At 33.9% G+C, this 12,236-nt stretch overlaps 1 protein-coding gene across 1 annotated transcript; it reads right to left on the bottom strand.

The window, feature by feature from the left end:
• Nucleotides 1-509: 509 nt before the first annotated feature.
• LOC122293881 (transmembrane protein 45B-like) lies at nucleotides 510-1,980 on the bottom strand. The gene has a single exon (XM_043102319.1). It carries the CDS (start codon nucleotides 1,774-1,776, stop codon nucleotides 838-840), a length of 939 nt encoding a protein of 312 aa, XP_042958253.1. The 5' UTR covers nucleotides 1,777-1,980; the 3' UTR covers nucleotides 510-837.
• Between the last annotated feature and the right edge of the window lie 10,256 nt (nucleotides 1,981-12,236).

Genomic DNA, 12,236 nt, shown 5'->3' with positions numbered 1-12,236 from the left:
CGTTCTCTCTTTCCCTCTCCTCCCTAATCCGATAGATAGATATGAATTCAGATTGTACAAGTATCATACGAGATATTGCACTTTTATAATTATAGATTTTATTATTTTTAACACTGTTATAATAACGATGATATTGAAGATCTTACTGATCTATTTAAGATTTTTGGTACACAAATCTTGAATAAATCATGGATGAAGGTATGTATTATCTTTTTTATATTCATCCTCCGCGTAATCATGTTTCGGTTTATTTTAATGTATTCGTTGGGCCCTCTCAAATCCTTATTAGTAGTACTGTCCCCGAACTCGCTGGCACAGTTTTCATGTGTTCAAACTAGTTCATGACCCGCCCGCTTGAGAAGATCATATAGTCAAACATACTTGTTTTGAATTTTGTTTCTGTATTTAATTTTTCCAATGATCATGTTTTGAAAAATAAACAAACATGAAAAAGGGTCCCTAGCTAAAACGTATGAAAGCGTGAAGAATTGACTAAACGACAGGCCAGATACAGACACCAAACCAAACATGTTTATATACAAGTTGTTGATTCCAAGATATAATAAACAACTCATTAGCTTTCACTTTTATCTGTAGTCTATACATACAGACACAAAAGATTCTCACCCTAAAGCCAAAGGCCATTAATGCAAACCTCTAATTTCACACCAATTTTTTCCCTATACCCCACACATGTACTTTTCCCTTAAAGTTCTTTGCTTTTTTCCAAGCCAGAAACAATTAATTAAATATACTGCGATCCCAGAACTTTATATTTTTGTACAAATTGCTAATTAATCGCATCAACCTCTTCCTTCCCTTTTATCTTTTCATCTTCTACCTTTCCATATCACCAAGTGAAAAGGCTTTTCCCATTTGGATAAAGCTATTTGAATTGCCAAATTTGCTCTTCTTTTGGGACTCAACATCATCAGCGACTTCTTCTTCATCTTCTTCCTTTGTCAATGAAACATACTCTGGCTTTTCGCCATAAGCTTTAACCATAATCAAGTACAAGCAAGCTGCAAAAATTGTGATTAAAATCAAGAACCAGCTAAATTGAATGTTGACCAATGAATTAGCTCGATGAAGTGTTTCGTTTCCGGAGCACCTGACCACTTTGTGACCCTCTTCAAGGTGCATAAAACAGCCTTTAGTAATCAATTCTGGGGTCCAAAGCATGAAGCCCATGACCATAAGCCAAATACCTTGAAATAATATGCTGGTTGACCTTACAAAGCTGACCAAGAAACTCTTAGGCAGGCCAATTCCGATGAGAGTGGTGGCTAAAGAAACAAAAATAACAATTTGTAGAAGCATGTGGTATTGGCCTTCCGGGCCCACGTGGTCAGCTGAGTGAAGGTGAAAAAGAAGAAGCTGCTGTGCAAAGGCTATGGCTCCAAGCAATTGGGTTAGCCCAAGTTGAGCTTTGGGGCCAATTCGATCAAGAACTATAGCAAAGGCGGCGTACACGAAGAAAGTCATTGAGATAGAAGAGTGCTCGAAGTTATGGAGATGGTTGGAGGGGATGGTTCCATCAGGATCAAAAGGCTGGTGTCTCTCCGGGCCGATGAAGAGCTCCATGGCTATGGAGGCAGAGCAACCTCCCATGATCAGGAAGAGCTCCAAGTACTTGACTTTCGTGGTGGGAAACCATGGGGGAGAGGTGTAAGAATTTGGGAACTGCGCGTGGAGCTTGATGTGGTTAAAGAGATGCCACAAGCCAAAGATGAAGAAGCCAAAGCCTGGTGCAACATGTCCCACCAAAGTACCCATGTTTCTGAGACAATATCTCTTTCTAGCTTGGTTTTCTTGTCCTTGGAGGGAAAAGGCAGGAAAAAGAAAGTGGTTTCTGTTATTGTTGTTGAGGCAGGAAAATAGAGTCTCTCTGTGTGTTTAGGTGGGTATGTGCTTGTGGTGAAGAGGGATTGGCTGAGAAACAGGGGGCTTTTAAAGGGGGGAGTTGGGTTGAAATTCTAAAAGGTAAGAGACTCCAGAGGCTTCTAAGGTGGGTTTATAAATTTGAATATGCTGTCTGAATTGCGGCAGAAGATTAATTGCAATTGACCAATGACTCCTGATGAATGAGATGAGCTTAGCAGCCTGCTTTCTAGAACAGAAAAAGGGACAAGTACTGCAATATATTATTCATGTTTCCAAAATTATCCCTTTTTTGGTTGATTAAACATAGGTTAAAGCTCGTTCTGGGTCTTTCTACATCTAATTTTGTTGTCAATTTGACCCTGCAGTTCTAAGTCAATATTTTCAAATCAGAGAGATTTCAGATTGTTGTGGCTGCAACGTTTCAAATCCAACCCACCCTATTAACTAAATATGGATGAGATGCATAATCATCACCAGACACCAGTAGGGAGCTAGTAAAGAGCCAGGGTTCTACTTCAACACAGCAGAATCTGAAGAAGCTTTCAACTGTTTTTTATGTTCTTTTCAACAAACTGGTTTCTATGTTCTCACTTAAGGAGCAGTATTGATGGCCAGAGAGCACATGAGCTACACATTTCGTCGAACAGGTGTTTCATGCACAGTTGAATGGTCGATACTTCAATTTTGTTTTAGGCATGGCCCATGGGCATTTTGGTTCTTTTCATGAGAGATTCATGAGTAGTAACTACAAATTCTTATGCAGAGAAGATTGTAATTAATGTTCTCCAGTGGTGACGGCATTAGGGCCCACGTGGGTTGTTCAGAACTAGTAATCAGTAGAGGCCGGGTGGAGGCACCAAAGATGAACTCTCCTTTTTTTTCTTTTAAGGATGCCATTCACGTGTTTTTCTTGTTGCATATATTGATGCTTGCTTACACGACATTTCCTCCAAAATTAAATGTGGTCAACTTACAAGACATTAATCTGTTTCATCAAACTTTTCTAAAACCTCCCACGTGTAAATATTAACGGATCTGCACACAGATTTCTTTTAAATGAGATAAATATAATAAGAAATAAAAATATATCGCAATTGAAAATTGAAGAAATGCGTACGGCTAAAATCAATTAGGATTTTAGTGAGAGTAGCTCATTGATCATTATCAGCCTAAAGACAAGAGTCAGGGACAATTATTGAGCTGTTTTGGGTTTATAATTTAATTTTTATATATATAGATAAGAAAAATTTTATATACCATACTACTATCCCATTAAATAAGATGTGAAACATTTATTATCATTGAATGTTTATTTATTACATACTTCTTTATCATCAAATGTTTACGCGGTTTGGGATGACTAGCCAATCGAGAAACAACCAATACAAACAACATTTGAGGACACTTCTTTACGCGGTTTACACATCCCATACTGCATTGGCCATTTCTCTTCAGTATTCTTTCAACATTTAGCCTTTAGACGGTATGACTTTCAATTAAAGACCAAATACCCCTTTTGCAACCAAGATCACATATTTCATACTAAATGGTTCGTAACTGAGTGCACATCTAGTCACCCATCATTTTGGAGGGCTTGGGCTCAATACTTGCTTGTACTTTTGGAGGAGTGGATTCCAACGTATAAGTAACCCCTCATTCTCAACCAAAAGGAGTTTTTTACTGTAACTACTTATTCGGGTAGCATACTAAAAACTAATATGGATTGTACAGTTCAGGTAGCGCACCAACAAAGGATATTATATTCTAAAAGCATTATCAAATGTACCATTAAACTTGATTTCTAGAGTATAGTATCTTGTTGGCAGAGCATCATCGTGCAAATGGAGATGACTATTGTGGTCCTCATAAAGGAGAGTGCATTCTCTATCTACGGCTCTTTGGACATGTGTCTTAATAAATGGAGCATACTCTATCAACTGCTTCTAAAAATGAGAAACTATAAAGAAAACTAGACAAAATCTTTCACACGAACTCTAGAAAGGATGTTGTGTAGTAGTTGCTGCGGTAGGTCCAACCTTCTTGTTCGACGACCTTTGTTTGACGAACTGTGTCGTTTCTTTTGTGAGTCATATCTTTAATGAGAGTTTGAAAAATGGAAATGACGTTACACATTAGACAAATGAAAAAAGAGAAAAAAAAAACCTCATTGTTGGAAAAAAAAGAAAGAAAGAAAGTGATTTGCCTGAAATCTACATTTAAGATTGATATTAGCACCTAGTCATCGAAGTAGTGGAATACACATATCGGTGTAGAAAGGTAACCTAAACATAGAAAAATATCCATTGAAATAGAAGGGAGTAAATAGAGACGAAAGAAAATAAAAAATAAAACGGACAAACTCGAATAATCTATATTCTCCAAATTTGGATTTTAATTCAGGCCCAAAATACTGGGCTGAACTAAGGTAAAATGGTAGTGGGATGAAGCCTATCTTTTTTACCATTTTTTATCTTGTACAAAAATAATTTTTCGCCTAAACTTTGAACTTTTGCCATTATTTACTTAAAATGACCTTTAATTTGAGCTCTCTTTCTAGCTCCTTTACTCGTGATTGCAGGTAGTGATCATACTATTTCATTAACTTTTTCAACTACTTGTTTTTAAGTTATAACTTCTATTTTCTCTACCTTTATCAGTAAGAATTCAATGCAGTAAAGAAATTTGAATGTTAAGTTGACCAACCTCAATTACTCTTGTTGTAATATTTGGGACATGGTTGTAACATAGGTTGTACATTGAGCATTGAGTTCCTTGATTTTAAACGATATTAAAATCAGTCCTACAATTCAAATGTCTTTTTATTCCTAACATAATCTTAATAGCCTTGGTGTAGAGAAGAACAAAAGAAGGGAAATATTCAAGGGTAATAATAAGAAACTTCGCGCTTATCAGAAAACTTGGCCCGGAACCTAAAAATCTTAGGGACATCAAGTGAAGAGAATATGGAAGATTTACTGTTTTTCGCGATTTTCTTTATCAATATATATATATATATATATGCGTTGAATCCAAGGTTTGAAGCGTCATACAATTTTATACTTAATTATAGATTTTGATGATAACAAAAAAGTGTGAGCATAAACGACTTTAGAGTTGTCCACATAATAGAATCCTCAAGGTCGATGATTCCAGTAAATCAAACACGGTAAAAGAAAGAAACAAGTTTACAAACGTAGCTAAAATTGTATTTATTTTTTTATATCTCTCTCAAATTAGAAAAACCTAAAAGACACAAAAAATATATATTTTTTAAAGTAGCTACTTATGAAAAATCACTTTAGATTTTTCATATGTGCATGATATGATTGAAAATTCGAAAATGTTTTGATTGTCTTTGTCAACATGCACACGATATATTTGTTGAAAGATGATTGAGTATTTTTTCTAGCACGTACATGTTACACTTGAAAATTTGAAATTTTAAAAACGGAAAGGTGAATGATTGTATTTCTCAAATGTAAATGAGATGTTTGAAAACTTGAAAAGTGAAGAAAAAAAAAGGATAAAAGAAATGTCAACACAATTGACAACTCACGAGGATCGTGTTTCAACTCTTTCTTTCTAGTCATGGAAGAATAATCACACGATAATCAGGTGAGAAACAACAACCAGAACCCAATATGTTTACATAGGTTGAATCCATATACATATAAACACATTTTTCGTCTAGTAAGTATAGGAAAACAACTAGAAAATTAGCCGAAGAGTAATAACCAAGAACTTTGCTTTTATCGCAAAATCAAGCTCGGAACTAAAAAATCTTGGAGCTAGCAAATGAAGAGAATATGAAAGATCTACTAATTCTCAAGATTTGCTTTGTCAACATCTAAATAGTGAAAAATGAATCTCGATACCAAAAAAATTGTCCTCTTTCTTGCCAAAACAGTGGTGATGGATATTGTGTATCTTAAGCAACACCCACCATGCATCCTAGTACGACAATAGAGGTATACAACAACAAAATTTCAGTAACTCAAACTTGTAAAATGGAGTCCAAAATTTGGACTTGTCTATTATCCTATATTGATTTTGACATCCTGTACACACTTTTCCCTGAACCTTAAAACAAATGTATTGGTTTCATCTATTTAGGTGTAGTTGAAAGTTATTTGATTTGGAAGTAAATAGGTCTCAAAATTCTTAATTTTTTATTGAAAGACAAGAGTTCCACTAAATCCTTGGGATGACTAGCCAATCGAGAAACAACCAATACAAACAACATTTGAGGACACTTCTTTACGCGGTTTACACATCCCATACTGCATTGGCCATTTCTCTTCAGTATTCTTTCAACATTTAGCCTTTAGACGGTATGACTTTCAATTAACGACCAAATACCCCTTTTGTAAACCAAGATCACATATTTCATACTAAATGGTTCGTAACTGAGTGCAAATCTAGTCACCCATCATTTTGGAGGGCTTGGGCTCAGTACTTTCTTGTACTTTTGGAGGAGTGGATTCCAACGTATAAGTAACCCCTCATTCTCAATCAAAATGAGTCTTTTACTGTAACTACTTATTCGGATAGCATACTAAAAACTAATATGGATTGTACAGTTCGGGTAGCGCACCAGCAAAGGCAATTATATTCTAAAAGCATTATCAAATGTACCATTAAACTTGATTTCTAGAGTATAGTATATTGTTGGCAGAGCATCATCGTGTAAATGGAGATGACTATTGTGGTCGTCATAAAGGAGAGTGCACTCTCTATCTACGGCTCTTTGGACATATGTCTTAATAAATGGAGGATATTCTATCAACTGCTTCTAAAAGTGAGAATGTATAAAGAAAACTAGACAAAATCTTTCACACAAACTCTAGAAAGGATGTTGTGTAGTATATGCTGCGGTAGGTCCCACCTTCTTGTTCGACGACCTTTGTTTGACGAACTGTGTAGCTTCTTTTAGGAGTCATATCTTTAATGAGAGTTTGAAAAATGGAAATGACGACACACATTAGACAAATGAAAAAAGAGAAAAAAAAAACCTCATTGTTGGAAAAAGAAGAAAGAAAGAAAGTGATTTGCCTGAAATCTACATTTAAGACTGATATTAGCACCTAGTCATCGAAGTAGTGGAATACACATATCGGTGTAGAAAGGTAACCTAAACATAGAAAAATATCCATTGAAATAGAAGATAGTAAATAGAGACGAAAGAAAATCAAAAATAAAACGGACAAACTCGAATAATCTATACTCTCCAAATTTGGATTCTAATTCAGGCCCAAAAAACTGGGCTGAACTAAGGAAAAATGGTAATGGGATGAAATCTATCTTATTTACCATTTTTTATCTTGTACAAAAATAATTTTTCCCCTAAACTTTGAACTTTTGCCTATATTTACTTAAAATGACCTTTAATTTGAGCTGTCTTTCTAGCTCCTTTACTCGTGATTGCAGGTAGTGATCATACTATTTCATTAACTTTTTCAACTACTTGTTTTTAAGTTATAACTTCTATTTTTTCTAGCTTTATCAGTAAGAGTTCAATGCAATAAAGAAATTTGAATGTTAAGTTGACCAACCTCAATTACTCTTATCGTAATATTTGAGACATGGTTGTAACATAGGTTGTATATTGAGCATTGAGTTCCTTGATTTTACAACGATATTAAAATCAGTCCTACAATTCAAATGTCTTTTTATTCCTAACATAATTTTAATAGCCTTGGTGTAGAGAAGAAGAAAAAGAAGAGAAATATTCAAGAGTAATAATAAGGAACTTCGCGCTTATCACAAAACTTGGCCCTGAACCTAAAAATCTTAGGGACATCAAGTGAAGAGAATATGGAAGATTTACTGTTTTTCGCGATTTTCTTTGTCAATATATATATATATATATATATATGCGTTGAACCCAAGGTTTGAAGCGTCATACAATTTTATACTTAATTATAGATTTTGATGATAACAAAAAAGTGTGAGCATAAACGAGTTTAGAGTTGTCCACATAATAGAATCCTCAAGGTCGAGGATTCCAGTAAATCAAACACGGTAAACGAAAGAAAGAAGTTTACAAACGTAGCTAAAATTGTATTTATTTTTTTATTTCTCTCTCAAATTAGAAAAACTTAAAAGACTCAAAAAATATATATTTTTTAAAGTAGCTACTTATGAAAAATCACTTTAGATTTTACATATATGCATGATATGATTAAAAATTTGAAAACGTTTTGATTGTATTTTTCACCATGCACACGATATATTTGTTGAAAGATGATTGAGTATCTTTTCTAGCATGTACATGTTACACTTGAAAATTTGAAATTTTAAAAACGGAAAGGTGAATGATTGTATTTCTCGAATGTAAATGAGATGTTTGAAAACTTGAAAAGTGAAGAAAAAAAGAAAATAAAAGAAATGTCAACACAATTGACAACTCACGAGGATCGTGCTTCAACTCTTTCTTTCTAGTCATGGAAGAATAATCACACGATAATCAGGTGAGAAACAACAACCAGAACCCAATATATTTACATAGGTTGAATCCATATATATATAAACACATTTTTCGTCTAGTAAGTATAGGAAAAAAACTAGAAAATTGGTGGAAGAGTAATAAACAAGAACTTTGCTTTTATCGCAAAATCAAGCTCAGAACTAGAAAATCTTGGAGCTAGCAAATGAAGAGAATATAAAAGAATTACTAATGCTCAAGATTTGCTTTGTCAATATATAAATAGTGAATAATGAATCTCGATACCAAAAAAATTGTCCTCTTTACTGCCAAAACAGTGGTGATGGATATTGTCTATTTTAAGCAACACCCACCATGCATCCTAGTACGACAATAGAGGTATACAACAACCAAATTTCAGTAACTCAAACTTGTAAAATGGAGTCCAAAATTTGGACTTGTCTATTATCCAATATTGATTTTGACATCCTGTCCACACTTTTCCCTGAACCTTAAAACAAATGTATTGGTTTCATCTATTTAGGTGTAGTTGAAAGTTATTTGATTTGGAAGTAAATAGCTCTCAAAATTCTCAGTTTTTTATTGAAAGACAAGAGGTCCACTAAATCCTTGGGATGACTAGCCAATCGAAAAACAACCAATACAAACAACATTTGAGGACACTTCTTTACGCGGTTTACATATCCCATACTGCATTGGCCATTTCTCTTCAGTATTCTTTCAACATTTAGCTTTTAGACTGTATGACTTTCAATTAAAGACCAAATACCCCTTTTGCAACCAAGATCACATATTTCATACTAAATGGTTCGTAACTGAGTGCAAATCTAGTCACCCATCATTTTGGAGGGCTTGGGCTCAATACTTTCTTGTACTTTTGGAGGAGTGGATTCCAACGTATAAGTAACCCCTCATTTTCAATCAAAAGGAGTTTTTTATTGTAACTACTTATTCGGGTAGCATACTAAAAACTAATATGGATTGTACAGTTCGGGTAGCGCACCAGCAAAGGCAATTATATTCTAAAAGCATTATCAAATGTACCATTAAACTTGATTTCTAGAGTATAGTATCTTGTTGGCAGAGCATCATCGTGAAATGGAGATGACTATTGTGGTCGCCATAAAGGAGAGTGCATTCTCTATCTACGGCTCTTTGGACATGTGTCTTAATAAATGGGGGATATTCTATCAACTGCTTCTAAAAGTAAGAAACTATAAAGAAAACTAGGCGAAATCTTTCACACGAACTCTAGAAAGGATGTTGTGTAGTATTTGCTGCTGTAGGTCCCACCTTCTTGTTCGACGACCTTTGTTTGAAGAACTGTGTTGTTTCTTTTAGGAGTCATATCTTTAATGAGAGTTTGGAAAATGCAAATGACGTTACACATTAAACAAATGAAAAAAGAGAAAAAAAAAACCTCATTGTCGGAAAAAGAAAGAAAGAAAGAAAGAAAGTGATTTGCCTGAAATCTACATTTAAGACTGATAATAGCACCTAGTCATCGAAGTAGTGGAATACACATATCGGTGTAGAAAGGTAACCTAAACATAGAAAAATATCCATTGAAATAGAAGAGTGTAAATAGAGACGAAAGAAAATAAAAAATAAAACGGACAAACTCGAATAATCTATATTCTCCAAATTTGGATTCTAATTCAGGCCCAAAAAACTGGGTTGAACTAAGGAAAAATGGTAATGGGTTGAAATCTATCTTATTTACCATTTTTTATCTTGTACAAAAATAATTTTTCGCCTAAACTTTGAACTTTTTCCATTATTTACTTAAAATGACCTTTAATTTGAGCTCTCTTTCCACCTCCTTTACTCGTGATTGCAGGCAGTGATCATACTATTTCGTTAAATTTTTCAACTACTTGTTTTTAAGTTATAACTTCTATTTTTTCTATCTTTATCAGTACAAATTCAATGCAATAAAGAAATTTGAATGTTAAGTTGACCAACCTCAATTACTCTTATCGTAATATTTGAGACATGGTTGTAACATAGGTTGTATATTGAGCGTTGAGTTTCTTGATTTTACAACGATATTAAAATCAGTTCTACAATTCAAATGTCTTTTTATTCCTAAGATAATCTTAATAGCCTTGGTGTAGAGAAGAAGAAAAGGAAGAGAAATATTCAAGAGAAATAATAAGGAACTTCGCACTTATCACAACACTTGTCCCGGAACCTAAAAGTCTTAAGGACATCAAGTGAAGAGAATATGGAAGATTTTCTTTGTGAATATATATATATATATATATGTATATGCGTTGAACCCAAGGTTTGAAGCGTCATACAATTTTAAACTTAATTATAGATTTTGATGAGAACCAAAAAGTGTGAGCATAAACGAGTTTAGAGTTGTCCACATAATAGAATCCTCATGGCCGAGGATTCCAGTAAATCAAACACGGAAAACGAAAGAAACAAGTTTACAAACGCAGCTAAAATTGTATTTATTTTTTTATATCTCTCTCAAATTAGAAAAACCTAAAAGACTCAAAAAATATATATTTATTAAAGTAGCCACTTATGAAAAATCACTTTAGATTTTTCATATGTGGCTGATATGATTGAAAATTTGAAAATGTTTTGATTGTCTTTTTCAACATGCACACGATATATTTGTTGAAAGATGATTGAGTATCTTTTCTAGCATGTAGGTTACACTTGAAAATTTGAAATTTTAAAAACGGAAAGGTGAATGATTGTTTTTTCTCGAATGTCAATGATATGTTTGAAAACTTGAAAAGTGAAGAAAAAAAAAAAGATAAAAGAAATGTCAACACAATTGACAACTCACGAGGATCGTGTTTCAACTCTTTCTTTCTAGCCTTGGAAGAATAATCACACGATAATCAGGTGAGAAACAACAGCCAGAACCCAATATGTTTACATAGGTTGAATCCATATAAACACATTTTTCGACTAGTAAGTATAGGAAAAAAACTAAAAAATTGGTCGAAGAGTAATAACCGAGAACTTTGCTTTTATCACAAAATTAAGCTCGAAACTAAAAAATCTTGGAGCTAGCAAATGAAGAGAATATGAAAGATTTACTAATTCTCAAGATTTGCTTTGGCAATATATAAATAGTGAATAATGAATCTCGATACCTAAAAAATTGTCCCCTTTACTGCCAAAACAGTGGTGATCGATATTGTCTATCTTAAACAACACCCACCATGCATCCTAGTACGACAATAGAGGTATACAACAACCAAATTTCAGTAACTCAAACTTGTAAAATAGAGTCCAAAATTTGGACTTGTCTATTATCCAATATTGATTTTGACATCCTGTCCACACTTTTCCCTGAACCTTAAAACAAATGTATTGGTTTCATCTATTTGGGTGTAGTAGAAAGTTATTTGATTTGGAAGTAAATAGCTCTCAAAATTCTCAATTTTTTATTGAAAGACAAGAGGTCCACTAAATCCTTGGGATGACTAGCCAATCGAGAAACAACCAATACAAACAACATTTGAGGACACTTCTTTACGCAGTTTACACATCCCTTTCTGCATTGGCCATTTCTCTTCAGTATTCTTTCAACATTTAGCTTTTAGACTGTATGACTTTCAATTAAAGACCAAATACCCCTTTTGCAACCAAGATCACGTATTTCATACTAAATGGTTCGTAACTGAGTGCAAATCTAGTCACCCATCATTTTGGAAGGCTTGGGCTCAATACTTTCTCGTACTTTTGGAGGAGTGGATTCCAACGTATAACTAACCCCTCATTCTTAACCAAAAGGAGTCTTTTACTGTAACTACTTATTCGGGTAGCATACTAAAAACTAATATGGATTGTATAGTTCGGGTTGCGCACCAGAAAAGGCAATTATATTCTAAAAGCATTATCAAATGTACCATTAAACTTGATTTCTAGAGTATAG

Source organism: Carya illinoinensis, chromosome 14 (assembly GCF_018687715.1).
Source record: "Carya illinoinensis cultivar Pawnee chromosome 14, C.illinoinensisPawnee_v1, whole genome shotgun sequence".
NCBI classification, from domain to species: domain Eukaryota; kingdom Viridiplantae; phylum Streptophyta; class Magnoliopsida; order Fagales; family Juglandaceae; genus Carya; species Carya illinoinensis.
This window is presented reverse-complemented; position numbering and strand designations above follow the sequence as displayed.

Excerpts from the sequence above, each read along its gene's own strand:
- LOC122293881 (XM_043102319.1), bottom strand. The coding sequence starts at position 1,776 with ATGGGTACTTTGGTGGGACATGTTGCACCAGGCTTTGGCTTCTTCATC.